The sequence below is a fragment of the Hyperolius riggenbachi genome, chromosome 2 (genome assembly GCF_040937935.1).
Source record: "Hyperolius riggenbachi isolate aHypRig1 chromosome 2, aHypRig1.pri, whole genome shotgun sequence".
NCBI lineage: Eukaryota > Metazoa > Chordata > Amphibia > Anura > Hyperoliidae > Hyperolius > Hyperolius riggenbachi.
The window spans coordinates 549,331,402-549,350,228 of record NC_090647.1 but is presented as its reverse complement, the minus strand read 5'-3'; the positions used below and the strand labels follow the sequence as shown (position 1 = coordinate 549,350,228).

General features: G+C 46.8%; 1 protein-coding gene and 1 long non-coding RNA gene across 3 annotated transcripts in view; one reads left to right on the top strand and one right to left on the bottom strand.

Moving 5' to 3' along the window:
* Positions 1-18,827, bottom strand: part of B4GALT4 (beta-1,4-galactosyltransferase 4) — a 108,197-nt gene that overhangs the window by 34,024 nt on the left and 55,346 nt on the right. For both annotated transcript variants that reach the window (XM_068270846.1, XM_068270847.1), the window contains exon 2: positions 14,753-15,193. In XM_068270846.1, coding sequence (XP_068126947.1) covers positions 14,753-15,023 — 271 coding nt within the window. In that variant the 5' untranslated portion in view covers positions 15,024-15,193. The remainder of the gene's footprint in view (positions 1-14,752; positions 15,194-18,827) is intronic.
* Positions 11,890-18,827, top strand: part of LOC137547344 (uncharacterized) — a 32,147-nt gene continuing 25,209 nt past the window's right edge. Inside the window, exons 1-2 of the long non-coding RNA XR_011026568.1 lie at positions 11,890-11,976; positions 12,063-12,364. This is a non-coding gene — a long non-coding RNA (uncharacterized lncRNA). The remainder of the gene's footprint in view (positions 11,977-12,062; positions 12,365-18,827) is intronic.

Here is an 18,827-nt window from a genome sequence, read left to right as displayed (position 1 = left end):
TTTCAAGGGGAATATTTAAACTGCTGCTATTCTTACACTTTTAATGGCAGAGGCTTCGAGCTACAGTCAGTCAGTGGGTGACTGGGGTCCAAATTCACTAGAGGGGCGGGGCCACATACAGCCAATCAGATTTCCTTGGTGGATAAACTGCTTCAAATCACACATTTTTGATGCCAGGAACCTGAAAACTCACACACTTGGTCACTGGGTGACTGTGTGTCAAGGTTACAAAAAGTGGGCGGAGCTAAAAACAAATTTCACTGGAAAATATAAACTGCAGCTATTCTTACACCGTTAATGGCAGGGTTCTCAAACTTTGCACAGTTGGTCATTGGGTGACAGATTAGGATTTTGGAAGGTGGGTGGAGCCTACAACAGCCCATAAAAATTCACCTTTTGATTTTCAAAGGGAATGTTTCATCTGCTACCATTCTCTTATACTGGTAATAGCAGATGCCTCAAACCTGGTACAGTTGGTCACTGGGTGACTAGGGTCCAAATTCAGGAAGGGGGCGGAGCCACAAACAGCCAGATTTGTTTGTTTTTCAATGGGAATATACAAAGTATTGATACCAAGGACCCCAAAGCTGATAAACTTGATGATTGAGTGACTGTATGTCAAGGTTAGAAAAAGTGGGCGGTGTCAACAACTTCATTTTTTACATTGCAGGGTTCCCAAACTTTACACAATTGGCCACTGGGTGACTGGGATGAATATTCAGAAATGTGGGTGGAGCCTACAACAGCCAATCAAAATGTACCTATTGATTTTCAAGGGGAATATTCACATTGCTACTATTCTTACACTGTTAGTGGCAGAGGCCTCAAACCTGATACAGTCAGTCATTGGGTGACTGGGGTCCAAATTCACTATAGGGGTGGAGCCACAAACTGCCAATCAAATTTGTTAGATTGATTTCAGCCATTCTGTTATTGGCAGGGTTCTCAAACGTGACACAGTTGGCCACTGGGTGACTGGGACTAATATTCAGAAAAGTGGGTGGAGCCTACAGCAGCCAATCAAAATTCACCTTTTGATTTTCAAGGGGAATATTTACATTGCTGCCATTCATGCACTCTTAATGGCAGAGGCCTCAAATCTGGTACAGTCAGTCACTGGGAGACTGGGGTTTAAATTCTGAAGGTAGCGGGCCAAAAACAGCCAATCAGATTTGTTTAATTTCAATGGTAAAATGCAACTTATTGATGCCAAACACCCCAAAGCTCATAAACTTGGTCATTAAGTGACTGTATGTCAAGATTAGAAATAGTGGGCGGAGACAAAAACAACTAACTTTTTACATGGGGAAATGCAAACTGCAGCTTTTCTTACAAGGTTCTCAAACTTCACACAGTTGGTCACTGGGTGACTAGGATTAATATTTGGAAAAGTAGGTGGAGCCTACAAGAGCCAATCAAAATTCACCTATTGATTTTCAAGGGGAATATTGAAACTGCAGCCATTCTCACACTGTTAATGGCAGAGGCCTCAAACCTGCTACAGTCGGGCGTTAGGTGTTTGGGGTTCAAATTCAGTAAAGGGGCGGAGCCAAAAATAGCCAGATTTCTTTGCTGGATAAATTGCTTCAATTAGCACAATTTTGATGCCAGGAACCCAAAAACTCACAAACTTGGTCATTGAGTAGTGACTGTGTGTCAAGGTTATAAAAAGTGGGTGGAGTTAAAAACAGATTTTTCTGGGAAATTGTATACTGCAGCCCTTCTTCACTGTTAACCATCTTAGCGGTATGGACGAGCTCAGCTCGTCCATCACCGCCGGAGGCTGCCGCTCAGGCCCTGCTGGGCCGATTTTGCTCAAATAAAGTGCAGCACACGCAGCCGGCACTTTGCCAGCCGCGTGTGCTGCCCGATCGCCGCCGCTCTGCGGCGATCCGCCGCGAGCAGCAGCGAAAGAGGGTCCCCCCAGCCGCCTGAGCCCTGCGCAGCCGGAACAAATAGTTCCGGCCAGCGCTAAGGGCTGGATCGGAGGCGGCTGACGTCAGGACGTCGGCTAACGTCCATGACGTCACTCCGCTCGTCGCCATGGCGACAGGAGAAGCCAAACACGGAAGGCTGCTCATTGCGGCCTTCCGTGTTACTTCTGGCTGCCGGAGGCGATCGGAAGAACGCCTCCGGAGCGCCATCTAGTGGGCTTTCATGCAGCCAACTTTCAGTTGGCTGCATGAAATAGTTTTTTTTTTTTATTTAAAAAAAAACCCTCCCGCAGTCCGCCTGGCGATCTTAATAGAACGCCAGGGTGGTTAATGGCAGGGTTCTCAAACTTAGCATAGCTGGTTACTGGGTGACTGGGATTAATATTCAGAAAAGTGGGTGGAGCCTAAAAATGCCAATCAAAAATCACATGTCACTTTTCAAGGAGAATATTAAAATTGCTACCATTCTTGCACTGTTAATGGCACAGGCCTCAAACCTGGTACAGTTGGTTATTGGGTGACTGGGGTTCAAATTCAGAAAAGGGGGTGGAGCCACACACAGCCAATTAGATTTGTTTCATGTCAATGCAAATTATTGGTGCTAAACAATGCAAAGCTCACAAACTTGGTCAGTGAGTAATTGTGTGTTAGGGTTAGAAAAAGTAGGTGGAGCCAACACCAGCCAAATACATACCCGGGCAACGCCGGGCAATCAGCTAGTGTTACAATAAAGGCTTTCTACATTCTTAATACGGTTGTGGTGCGGTTTTCTTAGGGCCAGTCCTTTTCTTTTGTTTGTGAATTGATATGAAGAACAAATACCCTCTAAATAAAAAAACCATTCAAGTGGACTGGTACTCTTGCACAGGGCAGAAGGGAAACCCAGAGAAATGCACCCTGTATGAATTTAGAGAGTTTAGCCTGTCTAATTCCCCTCTTATCTGTGCTTCATCACCACTGTAATTTGATCGCTCAGGTGTGTCAGCTGGCTGCCTCAGCAGAGAGCCAATTGGTAAACACAGGATGTTAACCCTATGTCTGCTTTCACTTATTAACAGCTTATTATGCTGTTTTTTAGAGCAGAGGGGAAGTTCTGAGTTCAGGTCCGCTTTCACTTCTAAGGATGCAGTGACAGCCCACAAGCACACCTTGCGCTGGTGACTTACATGCAAGAGTAACGCTACCACTAGTTAATCATTGTTCACTTTTTTCACCTAGGAAGTCTACCTGCAGCTCTATCTTACAATGGTAAGCATTAATTATGTTTTTATATCAGGCAATTGAGATTACAGTTATCACCATGTGACTAGATGGCTCGTACCGGTTAAAGGAGCATTTGTATATAGTTAGAGGGAGTATGAGGTCAATCAATCATTTAGTGATGGTAAAATTACTCTTATTGAGGAAGTATCTAGTGCGGAGTAAAAAGGTTTTAACTGCACATGTGTACGTTTAGGTTAACAGTCTGGGGAACCCCTTAAAGAGGAACTCCAGTGAAAATAATGTAATAAAGTGCTTCATTTTTACAATAATTATGTATAAATGATTTAGTCAGCGTTTGCCCATTGTAAAAATCTTTCCTCTCCCCGATTTACATTCTGACATTTTCTCACACGGTGACATATTTACTGCTGGCAGGTGATATCACTGGAAGGAGATGCTGCTTGCTTTTTTGGCAGTTGGAAACTGCTGTAAAAAGCTATTTCCCACAATGCAACAAGGTTCACAGACAGGAAACTGCGAGGACCATGGTCCTCAGTTTTCTGTGGGAGGGGTTTTGCCACAATAACAGGCATATCAGTATGATTAGCAGTTTGTGAAGAGGAATAGATCTCTCATGTAAAAGGGAGTATCAGCTACTGACCGGGATGAAGACTGACAGGGACAGACGCAGGGACACATATTTTCCCTGGGAAAATGTAAACTGCAGCCATTCTTACACTGGTAATGGCAGGGTTCTCAAATGTTGCACAGTTTGTCACTAGGTGACTGGGATTAACATTCTGAAAAGTTGGTGGAGCCTGCAAAAGCCAATCAAAGTTCACCTATTGATTTCAAGGGGAATATTTCATTGCTGCCTTTCTTGCACTGTTAATAGCAGTTGCCTAAAACCTGGTACAGTTGGTCATTGCGTCACTGGGGTTCAAATTCAGAAAGGGGGCGGAACCACAAACAGCCAATCATATTTGTTTTATTTCAATGGGAAAATACAATTATTGATACCAAGGACCCCAAAGATCATAAACTTGGTCATTGAGTGACTGTATGTCAAGGTTAGAAACAGCAGTAGGCGCCAACAACTACATTTTTTTACGAGGGAAAATATAAACTGCAGCCATTCTTACACTGTTAATGGCAGGGTTCCCAAACTTGATACAGTTGGTCACTAGGTGACTGGGATTAATATTCAGGGAAGTGGGTGGAGCCTACAACACCCAATCAAAATTTGCCTGTTGATTTTCAAGGGGAATATGTCCATTGCTGCAGTTCTTACACGGTTAATGGCAGAGACCTCAAACCTGCTACAGTTGGTCATTAAGTGACTGGGGTTTAAATTCACTAAAGGCGACGGAGCCACAAACAGCCAGATTTCTTTGCTGGATAAACTGCTTCCAGTCACACAATTTTGATGCCAGAAACCTGAAAGCTCACAAACTTGGTCATTGAGTGACTGTGTGTCAAGGTTACAAAAACTGGGTGGAGCCAAAAACAAATTTTACTGGAAAAATATAAACTACAACCCTCCTTCACTGTTAATGGCAGGGTTCTCAAACTATGCACAGTTGGTCACTGGGTGACTGGAATTAATATTCAGAAAAGTGGGTGGAGCCTACAAAAACCAATCACAATTTGCCTGTTGATTTTCAAGGGGAATATTTAAATTGCTGCCATTCTTGCACTGTTAATGGCACAAGCCTTAAACCTGGTACAGTTGGTTATTGGGGTGCAAATTCAGAAAAGGGGGTGGGGCCACAAACAGCCAATAAGATTTGTTTCATTTCACAGGGAAAATACAAATTGACGCCACGGACCCCAAAGCTCACAAATTTGGTCACTGAGTGGGTTAGAAAAAGTAGGCAGAGCCAACAGCAGCCAAATACATACCCGGGCAACGCTGGGTTATCATTATTATTATTATTATATGGTAGGACATTAGACTATGACTATGGTAGGCAGGGCCGGATTACCAACCAGGCAACAAAAGCAGTCGCTTGGGGCCCCCATTCAGAGTCAAAGGGGCCCCATCAGCACCTAAACCAGCCCTCGCCATCCTGTCAGCGGTGGCTGGATGGTATAATGGTTAAAGGGACTCTGAGCAGTGCAGTAACTATGGAAAGATGCATATCATTTTAAAGCTCTCTTTCTCCTCTTTCCAATGATATCTAAACGGTCGCCCTATGCCTTTTAGTTTTCGCTATTTTCGCGATTGAAATCGCTGCCACAGGACGACTTTTCTCCAAAGTCGGCAGCTCGATTCAGCACAATGCAATGAAATATAAGGAACCCAGGGGGATATAATTACAAACATCATGTTGGTAGGTGTGAGGATGTAATTAATTAGTTGTGGGTATGCTTAAAGGCATACCCACAGGCACTGCTCGTCGTCCCTTTAAGGGCTCTGCCTCTGACACAGGAGACCAGGGTTTGAATCTCGGCTCTGCCTGTTCAGTAAGCCAGCACCTATTCAGTAGGAGACCTTAGGCAAGTCTCTCTAACACTGCTACTGCCTATAGGGCGCATCCTAGTGGCTGCAGCTCTGGCGCTTTGAGTCCGCCAGGAGAAAAGCGCGATATAAATGTTATTTGTCTTGTCTTGTCAAATGATGCCGTGCGCTGCTGATTGTCTTCAGAACCAGGCTCTCCTCCTAGGTCCCCCTCCTGCTACTGTGCGCTCTGCCGCTGCCCACTCCTCCCTCCCTTCCCACAGAGAACCACAGCTGCAGCAAGAATGATAGCAACAGATGGCAAATGCTCACTCACCTATCCATGATCCAAGCGATAGAGATCCCGTCATCTGAAACCCATCTGTCTCTTCTACAGTGCAGCCGCTCGTTTTGAACTTCCTGATTCTCAGATCAGACAGGAAGTGGTAATAGTAGTAGTAACAGAGCGGCAGCACTCTAGAGGAGACAGATGGGCTCCGGATGATGGGACCTCTATTGCTTGGATCGCAATAGGTGAATGTGAGTCATCTGGTGCTGTCCTTCTCCCCCGCTGCGGCTGCCTTCTCTGCTGGACTATTGTATTCACTGGGATGGAGGCTGCATGGTGGCTGTCTAGTTTGGGAGGAAATCGGTTGTTCGGTGGTGGAGGTGGTTATGTAATTCTGTCTGGGGAACGGCTTCCGGTTTGGCGGTGTCCAGAGCTTTCTGCTATTGCCAGGCTGGAGATGCAGGGGGAAAGTGCAGCTGCTGTGATATCTGGCGCCCTCTTCACAGGGGTGCCCCAGCCCCTGAGTGCAAATGTCCCAGCCATTCATCTCTCACTCTGCACTTTACCGCTGCTATTCCCTGCATTGTGCACCCACAGAGGAAAGCGGGCTGTTGCCCCGGTGTGTGCAGCATGTTGCTGTGCAGCTGCATCTTCTGATTCTATTACGACATGATGGGGGGCCCAAATCAGTTACTTTGCTTAGGGCCCCATTTAGCCTTAATCCGGCTCTGATGGTAGGGATTAGATTGTGAGCTCCTCTGAGGGCAGTCAGTGACATGACTATGTACTCTGTACAGTGCTGCAGAAGAGGTCAGTGCTAGATAAATTAATAATAATAATAATGGTGGGACATTAGACTATCACTATTGTAGGATTAGATTGTGAGCTCCTGAGGACATAGTGCTAGATAAATACATAATAACGATAATGATAAGGGACATTAGACTATTATTACTAGTGACTTAGCCCTTTCCTTAATGCTCCGCGCGCATACGTCGCTCACGCCCACCGCACACATGCCCGCCCCTTCTGGCCCCGTCCTCCTCCGGCTCTCAGCAGTGTCTCTGCGTCCCTGCACATGCGCAGTGCACAAAAAGCACTGACAGACGGACATGGGACGCAGAGACACTTGCCCTTTATTAGGTAGGATTATTATTATTATTATTATGTATTTATCTAGGACTAGAGAGGAGCTCACAATCTAATCCTACCATAATCATAGTCTAATGTCCTATCATATTAACCTCCTCGGCGTTCTATTGAGATCGCCAGGGAGGCTGCGGGAGGGTTTTTTTTTAATTAAAAAAAAACTATTTCATGCAGCCAACTGAAAGTTGGCTGCATGAAAGCCCACTAGAGGGCGCTCCGGAGGCGTTCTTCCGATCGCCTCCGGCGCCCATAATAAACAAGGAAGGCCGCAATGAGCGGCCTTCCTTGTTTTGCTTAGATCGTCGCCATGGCGACGAGCGGAGTGACGTCATGGACGTCAGCCGACGTCCTGACGTCAGCCGCCTCCGATCCAGCCCTTAGCGCTGGCCGGAACTTTTTGTTCCGGCTGCGCAGGGCTCAGGCGGCTAGGGGGGCCCTCTTTCGCCGCTGCTCGCGGCGAATCGCCGCAGAGCGGCGGCGATCAGGCAGCACACGCGGCTGGCAAAGTGCCGGCTGCGTGTGCTGCACTTTATTTGATAAAAATCGGCCCAGCAGGGCCTGAGCGGCAGCCTCCGGCGGTGATGGACGAGCTGAGCTCGTCCATACCGCTCAGGAGGTTAAAGGGGAACTTCAGCCTAGACAAACATACTGTCTTTAAGTTACATTAGTTATGTTAATTAAAATAGATAGGTAATATAATCTCTTACCCAACCCTGTTTTTTAAAGAACAGGCAAATGTTTGTGATTTATTGGGGCAGCCATCTTTTCCATGGGGGCAGCCATCTTTTTGGTTGAAAGGAGAGACAGGCAGCATGAGAGACAGCTCCAACTGTCCTGTGTCCTGATCACCCCTCCCAGCTGCGTGCGCTAGACTTCAAATCTCAATTTCAAAATTAAAAAAAAACCAAATTTGCGCTAAAACAGCAGAAGGAGAACATCATCAGAAATCCCATCATGCTTTGCACAGCATCAGGAAAAAATGCCTGGGCAGTTTTCTTTTGTGCAGCTAAAAATGAGGCTTGGGTAAGAAAAACAAAGTTCTGATGCTGTGATACTGTTAAAGAAACACCAAGCCTTTTTAGTGCCGCTGAGTAGATTTTTAGTCTGGAGGTTCACTTTAAGGCCTCTTGCACACTGCATGCATTTCTGATTTTTTTTTTCAGTTTTTACATCCGAATCAGATTTCGATTTGCAGTGATTTGCAGTGTGCAGGGAGCAAATCGGATGTAAAAAACGATTAAGAAGCGGAATCTGAATCGGAATCGCTTGCAGTGTGCAAGAGGCCTAAGTATTTATATAGTACTGGCAGCTTCTGCAGCACTTTACAGAGTACGGTACATAGTCATGTCACTGACTGTCCACAGAGGAGCTCACGATCTAATCCCTACTATAGTCATAGTGTAATATCCTACCATATTATTATTATTATTGTGTATTTACTGTATATAGCACTGACATCTTCTGCAGCATTTGCAGAGTACATAGTCATGTTACTGACTGTCCTCAGAGGAGCTCACACTCTAATCCTACCATGGTCAGTCAGTAACAGGAGTATGTACTCTGCAAATGCTGCAGAAGAGATCAGTGCTATATTAATACGTAATAATAATACTAATAATAATAATAATATGGTACGACATTAGACTATGACTATGGTAGGATTAGATTGTGAGCTCCTCTGAGGACAGTCAGTGACATGACTATGTACTCTATACAGTGCTGCAGAAGATGTCAGTGCTATATAAATACATAATTATAATATGGTAGGACATTAGGCTATGACTATGGTAGGATTAGAGTGTGAGCTCCTCTGAGGACAGTCAGTGACATGACTATGTACTCTGTAAAGTGCTGCATGTTGGAGCTATAAAAAAATACTAATAATAATTAGGTTCCTGGTACGCTAGTCGAGTGTGCTAGCTACTCCCCTCTCCAACTGCACAGAAAAAATGAAGTATAGTAAATATTAAGACAGGCCATGGTATTTGGTCCCTGGGTGGTTCTGTAAACTTCCCCTGCTGTTTGTTAGATATCAGGGCCAGTGATAAGGACAGGTGACTCATAACAGCTGGCCGACAGCCGGCGTCTTATCTCCACCGTGTGTATGCGCTTACATTGCGCCTTAGCGATACAGGCCCGCCGCTGGATAAACATCGTAAAACGATACGTGACTGTTACTCCTGCCTTGTGCTGACAATGGTGTTATTCTAAGTCCTGGTAATAAAAGCCAACTAATGGAGACCGACAGTCAGAGAACAGGCAGAAATAATTTACGTTTTAATTTTCACCACGGATGTCACATCGGGTTTCGGAAGTAAAGAAAAATATTTCTAAATGAGACACAGAAAGCAAAAAAAAAAATAAAAAAAAAAACAAATCCTAAAATATGTTTCAGAAGGAATCGATTCCTATCATACACTGCACATCAATTTACAATAGATTCTAGCAGGTAATCTATTGAAAAATAGATCGAACTACAGAGTTAAAGAGGAACTCCAGCCTAAACAAACATACTGTCATCAAGTTGCATTAGTTATGTTAATTAAAATAGATAGGTAATATAATCTCTTACCCACCCTGGTTTAAAAGAACAGGCAAAGGTTTGTGATTTCATGGGGGCAGCCATCTTTTTGGTTGAAAGGAGGTGACAGGGAGCATGAGACACAGTTCCAACTGTCCTGTGTCCTGATGACCCCTCCCAGTTGCTAAGCAATCAGAACACCACCACCAGAAATCCCATCATGCTTTGCACAGCATCAGGGGGAAAATGCCCTGGCAGTTTTCCTTGATGGGGCAGAGCTTAGCATCTGTGCAGCTAAAAATTAGGCTTTGGTAAGAAAAACAAAGTTCTGATGCTATGAAACTGTTAAAGAAACATCAAACCTTTTCAGTGCTGCTAAGTAGATTTTTAGTCTGGAGGTTCACTTTAAGGTGGCCATACATCTCTTGACTTGGCGGCCGATCGACCATCCAATTTGATAATTATTGGATGATAAGACCATGCCCGATCGACAATGCGACCAATTTCAGGCCAAAATAGTTGCATGCATCGATCGGACATGCTGCTAGATGTCGGCCGTCGTGGTCGTTCGGGTGCGCGGGGGTAACAGCGAGCAATATTGGGATGAGCCATGAAACCCCCAATGCATCCCCACTAGTGAATAAATGTGCCCCCCGTGTATTTATACATTACCTGCCCTGTGTCACCCACCACGCGGTGCCCACCCATCTTAGGAATCCTCCACTCTTCTGTTCTTGCTACACACAGTCGGCATGGCGTGTGACGTCACATGTGCCGTGTGCTGCACGCTGTCACAGTGTATAGCGCTAACGGAAGTGAGGATGGGCAATGCATGGTGGGCGACACAGAACAGGTAATGTATAAATTCACACACGAAGGGCACATTTATACACCAGGGCAGTGATGGCTAACCTTGGCACTCCAGCTGTGACAAAACTACAAATCCCATCATGCCTCTGCCTCCCCCAATTATGCTTAGAGCTGTCAGAGTATTGCAATGCCTCATGGGACTTGTAGTTCCACCACAGCTGGAGTGCCAAGGTTAGCCATCACTGCTCTATGGGGCAGCGCTGGACTTCATGCTGAAATTGATCAGAAATCTGTTTGCGGCATGTGACCATGGTCCTGACAGTTTGCGGTCTGTGAACCTCGTTGCATTGTGGGAAATAACGGCTTATTAAAAACTGCCAAGCAAGCAGCATCTCCCTCTGTGCATATAACTCTCAGTAACAAACATTCCTTACAGATCACCTGGCAGAACTAAAGATGTCCACAATTGCACTATGCAGTTTTGTCTGGTCGGTCATGTCTGATCTGCTCCAGATCAATAAAGGGATTAATTTTGTGTGGTAGTGATTTGAAAATCAACCCCTTTGTGGATCAGGAGCAGATCAGACATGTGAAAAATTATGTGTTTTTTTTTTTGTCAATCTGATGGGAATATCGATAACAAAAAACAAAAAACTGCTACACAGTTAAAATTTGAGCAAGGATGTAGCAACAACCCGCGGGAACCCCCCATTAACATTAACATGGTGCGCTTCTGGGATCCAAGCCACCTTGTGTGTGTAGCTGGTAACACACACACACACACACACACAGTACACACACTGTATACACACACACACACACACACACACACTCTATGGTCTATGTCATAAGTGAACACTGACAGTTGCACTGGTTACTGTTTAGCAGTTAGATGCCAGGTTGCCAGTAGGCTGGAGCCAGTGAGCTCATGCAAGCATTAACCCCCCTGGCTGTTTAATTCCCGCGGCTGCGCGAGGTTTTTTTTTCACTTTTTTTGTTTTTTAGCATGTAGCTAGCCTAGCGCTAGCTACATGCTTCCCCCCTCCCTGCGGCATCCCCCCGTATCCCCCGATCGCTGCCGGCGCCGCTTCCCCATAAGGAAATCCCGTTCTGAACAGGATTTCCTTGAGGGCTTCCCCGTCGCCATGGCGACAAACGGAGTGACGTCATCAACGTCATGGATGTCAAGACGGCACAGGGAGTCCCGATCCACCCCATAGCGCAGCCTGGTGGCGATTGGCCAGGCTGCGCAAGGGGTATGCGGGGGGGCCCTGTATCCGCGGCGGGTAGCGGCTCATCGGCGGCCGCGATCAGACCAAACACGCAGCTAGCAAAGTGCTAGCTGCGTGTTTGAAAAAAAAAATTATGTAAATCAGCCCAGCAGGGCCTGAGCGGCACCCTCCGGCGGCTTACCCAGTGTCACACACGGGGTTACCGCTAAGGAGGTTAAAGAGGTCTAGCAGGCTGAAGACCATGAACTCACTACTACTGGCCAACTGGCACCTAACTGCTAAATAGTGAACACGTACATGACAGTTTTACTGGTTACTATTAACCTGCCAAGCATACAAACAAGAAGTTTTGAATCAGGATGATACCATTTATTGGCTAACTTAGAGATGGATAAACAGTGAGCTTTCGACTTATAAAAAGCCTTCGTCGGGCATACAAACACAAAGGGTGTTTTTTTTAACCAAGATTCTTCTTTTTCTATAGTCTCTCCAGATTGTGGACTCATTACATGGGCACAAAGACCAGACTTCCACTTCACATACAAAGACTGCCTGACACGTGTTTCGCGACCAAAAGTCGATTCCTCAGAGGGGACATCGTTTACTAAAAACATCCGTGAACTAGCGAAAGTTAACACCACGATCTGGAGTTTCAAATGGAGACTACACTCAGCGGCCGTGTCTGCACACTCCTGTGAGTAGCAAAGGACGCTACTATTAACCTGCATACAGGGTTTTACTTCAGCTAACATCTTGAAATACAATAGGACCACTCCAGCCAAAAAAGTAAGCAGTTAAAAACAGAACCGAAGGGTTTTGGACTAGTCCATCTCCTCATTCACAGGGTTTTCTTTCTTTTCAAAAGCGTTTCCTGAATGGCAGTGTTGCTGTAAGATAACATCCACCCCCCTACTCACTTGCACACTATTTTGACAGTTGGGCTAAGCAAAGCACCATTGAGGAAATGCTTTTGACAACAAGATGTATAACTAATATTGTACTGTATAACTAACATTTATTAGTCATTAAAAGGGTATTACTTTTACAAAACTTTGTTCTTTCTACCTACCGTATATCATTTTTATTGGTTAACCCGGTACAGAAATCCTTTTACTACAATGGTCTATGCCCACCTTCACATTAGCCTTTAAAAAGGAACCTGAACTGAGTAAAAATATTTAAAATAAACACGAGGTAACTTCAAATAAACATTACATAGTTACCTTGCCATCAGTTCCTCCCAAAAGCTCACAATTTTCTTCTGGCAATGATCCCTTCCAGTTCTGACAACATTTTGTCAGAACTGAAATATATCAGTTGCTGTCAGTTATTATAGCTGAGAGGACAACTGATGTACCAGGTAATGTCCATGTTTTCCTATGGCTCAAGTGGGCGATGTTACAATTTAACAGTGTGCTGACCTAAAAGCGGTTATGGGGTAATGGCCATTTTCAAAATGGAGGACGGAGAATTCCATTGATCACAGTGGACAGACAGGATGCAGGAGAGGAGAAAGATTGATGAGTAGACTACACAGGAGGTGAGTATGACCTGTGTATGTTTGTTTATTTTGACTTTAAATTTTCAGTTCAGGTTTTCTTTAACTGTAAGGGCTCTTTCTCAGTAGCTAACACGTGCATGAATCCGATCTCGTGCACGCGTTCTGAATCATGGCGTGATGTCAGGAAGTTGCAGTTCAACGTATATCACCGGCACTAGCTCTAATTCACCCGACGGGAAAACGTTGGCTCCGGACGATTAAAAGCTCCCAGGTCAATAGACAATCATGTTACCCTTCTAACCAGATCCTAGGTGCGTTCCGTCAAAACAGACGGAACAGCTCCTAGTGTGAAAGAGCCCCAACATAAAAAAGTGCAACTTACCTGGGGTTTCTACTGGCCCCCTGGAGGCGTCCTGTGCCCGCGCGGGGACAAAAATGATCCTTCGGTCCCCCGCAGAGTTTAGTTTCTGGCGACTGGCCAATCGGTGGCCGCGCATGTCCTCGATCATGCACCTGTGCCCGGAGCGTCCTGCGCAGTGCAAGAAAAATCTCTACTGCGCATGCACAGGACGCTCTCAGCGACTAGACGGCGATCAGTGGCCATCGTCTGGCTGAAGTGAATCTCGGCTGAGGTGGGGGACCGGAGGATCGTTTTGTCCCGCCGCGGTTACAGGACGTCTGCAGGGGGCCGGTAGAAGCCCCAGGTAAGGACTCCTGAACTGAGAGGGATATGGAGGCTGCCATATTTACAGGTAGTTCTTAATAAGCCATTCCAGTTATCCAGCAGTCCTGCTGATCTCTTTGGCTGCTGTAGTATCTGGTCTGACTGTATTAAAGGTAGCCATACACTGGTCGATTTGCCATCAGATTCGACCAACAAATAGATCCCTCTCTGATGGAATCTGATCAGAGAGGGATCGTATGGCCACCTTTACTGCAAACAGATTGTGAATCGATTTCAGCCTGAAACCGATCACAATCTGTGGAGCCGCTGCTGCTGCCGCCCCCACCCTCTGCATACATTACCTGCTCCAGCCGGCGCGAGTCCCCTGGTCTTCTTCTCCGTTCCGGCTCCTGAACTTCCTGTCCAGGGGAAGTTTAAACAGTAGAGGGCGCTCTACTGTTTAAACTTCCTGCCGGGACAGGAAGTTCTGTGTAGCTCTGAAGCCCGAAGCGGAGAAGAAGACCAGGGGACTCGCGCCGGCTGGAGCAGGTAATGTATACCCGCTGTATTTGCGTCGTCGTCGGGCATTCAAACGCCGCTATAGACGCACTCCCGACCCACCGGCGACCGAGAAAAGTCTTCTGCACGGATGGATCAACGGGAACGATGGATTTCGGATGGAATTCCATCGTTCTGCCATCGGTGTGCGCGCCGATTTCACGGCCGTTTCGATCACTGTGCCGTATTTCGGCGGGAAAATCGTTAGGTGTATGGGCCCCTTTAGTCAGAAACATCTGATCTGCATATGCTTTTGTTCAGGATCTATGGCTAAAAATATTACAGGCAGAAAATCAGCAGGACAGCCAAGCAACTGGTATTGTTTAAAAGGAAATAAATATGGCAGCCTCCATAACCCTCTTACTTCAGGTATCCATTCATTTTTCCACACAACGTTGAACCAATATCCCAGTTTCACCCGCCACACATACCCAAGAAACGTTGTACTTACTCAGATTCGGAGAGAGTACCGGGCACACTTTCTGGTTTGGCTCTTCTTCGGTGGCTTGGTCCGAGAAGGAGGGAGAGGCTTTCTCCTCAGCCTTTTTGCCTGTGGGTGCTGACCCCCAGAAATTGTCCACCTTGACCTTGTATTTGGGGGTGTAACGCTGGCTCTCCCGGAGATAAAGGCTGGCCCAGCCAACCACAGCCAGACAGATGGAGAAGAACAGCAACAATCTGATCTGACAGAGAAAACCACTGATGGTGGTGGCCAATCCCATCGCTGGCTACCCAATAGCCACACCGCCAATCGAAACTGTCTAGATGCCAACAATAGTAGACGTCCCAATAGAGTCCTAGGTCAGGTCATCTTCCAAAGTCCACCATAAAGAGGTCCATTTGTAGCGCAACTCTCACCATTCATGGCCAACGTCCAGGGCAAGTGTCCAACCTGGAGAGAGAGAAGACGTAAGTTTCCAGTGATGTGGTCGATGCACCTTCCCTGTTCTTTCTGGTGACTGATCCTAATAAGAGCTCTCATCTCTACCTTATATACACAGTGATTAAGCCCTTCCCCATGTAGAGTATTTTATTGCTGTACAGTGTATGAAGATAATGGCTAAGGCTGTATCTGGTGAGTCAAATACTGACTTGACTCACATAACCTACATAGGAAGGAGACTTTCTCACAAGTGACTTTCGTCAGCGTGTTTTGTATTGCGAGATACCTACTAACTCATAAAACACCCGATCTAAGGTTTTATTGACTTCAACACGAACCCTTCCTTGTTTGCACATTTTTCATGTCTTGCCAGTTGGCCAAAGATCAGGTATTTAAAAGTTCAAGTAAACCCACAATTACAAAAGGCAAATTCAATCTGGCCGAGATCTTACAAAATCAACATTCAGGAACAGTCTATTTATAGGCACTTAACAGAAAACGGTGGCCAAATGTATAGCACTGTCACCTTGTAGCCCTAGGCACTCCAGTATATCTAGGCTAGGATACTATCTGCATGGCGTTTGTTTTTTTCCCATGGGGTTTTTCCTCTGAACGCTACAATTTCCTCACATATCTCATACAACATTGTGATGAGTAAATTGGTTACCCTTAAAAAAAAGGAGTCAAAAGGATATTAGACTATGGTAGGATTAGAGTGTGAGGCCCTCTGAGGACAGTTAGTGACCTGACTATGTACTCTGTACAGTGCTTCAGAAGAAGTCAGCGCTATATAAAATAATAATAACTAGCCAACCCGCGTCGTAGCATACGCCGCATCTATTTATCTAATAGAGTACGTGCCTCAACCTTGAAGCAAGAAGAAGTAGGCTTTCCATGAGAAAATGTATGCGTGCTCAAACACCAACCCTAGCAAGTCTGGCTTTGAAAATCCGGTCTAATTGGCTATTCATGAGGCAATGCTCATGCAAATATGCATTTGCTTTCGCATGCCAAACTATGCAGGGTCAAAAAACCAATACTGCAAAGTGCTCTCTCGCTGCCTGGGAACCACAGCGGCACCCCCCCCCCCCCCCAAGCGTGGCCAGCGCTGGGGAGAGCCGTCCGCTCCCACCTCCTAATATTAAAAACAGCCACTTACCTTAACGTCCATTGGGTTCTGCTACATGCGCATTCATTTTCTAATGGAAAGCATTTTGTGCAGTTTGTATCCTTTGGAGGCAGGTGGTGGATGGCTTGCTCCGGTGGTGTGAACCCTGGAGTGAGTGCGCCTGTCCTCCCCCCCCCCCCCCCCCTCCCTCTGGAGTGCTGTATGTGAGCCAGCCCTGAGCTCTAAAGCTCGGGGTGACCCATGCTTCTCTCTTTTCTCATGTGGTGCTCCCAAATTAATGCGCATGTAGCAGAACGCAATGGACGTTAAGGTAAGTGCCTGTTTTTAATATTGGGAGGTGGGTGCAGACGGCTCTCCCCGGCGCTGGCCACACTTGGGGGGGGGGGGGGGGGTCGTCCACGCCACCCAGCCTCCCCCTCCGAGGTGCCGCTGTGGTTTCCAGGCAGTGAGAGAGCCTGGGACCCTGCGGTCCCCCCAGTTGTATAAAAAGGGGGCATTGGGAATCCTTCCTGTGGCGCTCCTGGAGGCCTGGAGCACACCAAAAACTGCTAGCAGATCCGCAAAATGCTAGCAGATTTTGAAACGCTTTTTCTTATTTTTCTGTAGCATTTCACCTAGCATTTTGCGGTTTTGTAAAGCGTTTTTGAGTGTAGTAGATTTCATATATTGTTACAGTAAAGCTGTTACTGAACAGCTTCTGTAACAAAAACGCCTGCAAAACCGCTCTGAACTGCCGTTTTTCAGAGCGGTTTGCGTTTTTCCTATACTTTACATTGGAGGCAGAAACACCTCCGCAATCCAAAAAATGCCTCACCTCGGGAGTATGCGTTTCAGCAAAACGCCTCCCGCTCTGGTGTGCACCAGCCCATTGAAATACATTACCCAAGCGTATCCGCAGCCGCAAGTGGATCGCAAAACGCTGCCGAACCGCTCTGGTGTGCACTAAGCCGGATAGTGCTAATGTAGCATGTAGCAGGGTGACTGCTTTGTGGTATTGGTTTGTGCATGCATTTGCATGAGCATTGCCTCATGAATAGCCAATTAGGCCAGATTTGCAATGTCAGACTTGCTAGGGTAAGGCCTCTTTTCCATGGACTGTGAATAGGCAGTGAAATGGCTCTCAAACTCTCACAACTGCTCGCTGCTGCCTGGTAACTGCTCGCTGCTGCCTGGTAACTGCTCGCTGCTGCCTGGTAACTGCTCGCTGCTGCCTGGTAACTGCTCGCTGCTGCCTGGTAACTGCTCGCTGCTGCCTGGTAACTGCTCGCTGCTGCCTGGTAACTGCTCGCTGCTGCCTGGTAACTGCTCGCTGCTGCCTGGTAACTGCTCGCTGCTGCCTGGTAACTGCTCGCTGCTGCCTGGTAACTGCTCGCTGCTGCCTGGTAACTGCTCGCTGCTGCCTGGTAACTGCTCGCTGCTGCCTGGTAACTGCTCGCTGCTGCCTGGTAACTGCTCGCTGCTGCCTGGTAACTGCTCGCTGCTGCCTGGTAACTGCTCGCTGCTGCCTGGTAACTGCTCGCTGCTGCCTGGTAACTGCTCGCTGCTGCCTGGTAACTGCTCGCTGCTGCCTGGTAACTGCTCGCTGCTGCCTGGTAACTGCTCGCTGCTGCCTGGTAACTGCTCGCTGCTGCCTGGTAACTGCTCGCTGCTGCCTGGTAACTGCTCGCTGCTGCCTGGTAACTGCTCGCTGCTGCCTGGTAACTGCTCGCTGCTGCCTGGTAACTGCTCGCTGCTGCCTGGTAACTGCTCGCTGCTGCCTGGTAACTGCTCGCTGCTGCCTGGTAACTGCTCGCTGCTGCCTGGTAACTGCTCGCTGCTGCCTGGTAACTGCTCGCTGCTGCCTGGTAACTGCTCGCTGCTGCCTGGTAACTGCTCGCTGCTGCCTGGTATCTGCTCACTGCTGCCTGGTATCTGCTCACTGCTGCCTGGTATCTGCTCACTGCTGCCTGGTATCTGCTCACTGCTGCCTGGTATCTGCTCACTGCTGCCTGGTATCTGCTCACTGCTGCCTGGTATCTGCTCACTGCTGCCTGGTAACTGCTCACTGCTGACATAACTGCTTGCTGCTGCCTAGTAACTGCTTGTTGCTGCCTGGTATCTGCTCACTGCTGCCTGGTAACTGCTTGCTGAGCACACAGCTCAACAGTCCGTGGAAAAGAGGCCTTAAACTTGGTGTTTGATCACGCATAAATTTTCTCATGCAAAGTACTTCTTCTTCTTGTTTGAAGGTTGAGGCACTTAGTCTATTATATATATAGATAATAATAATAATAAGGCAGGACATTAGACTATGACTATGGTAGGATTAGATTGTGAGCTCCTCTGAGGACTGACAGTGACATGACTATGTACTCTGTAATGTGCTGCAGGAGATGTCAGTGCTATAGAAATACATAATAATAATAATAATAATAATAATACGGAAGGACATTAGACAAGGAATAATGTAGGGATTAGATAGTGAGCTCCTCTGAGGACAGTCAGTGACTGGACTATGTACTCTGCAAAGTGCTG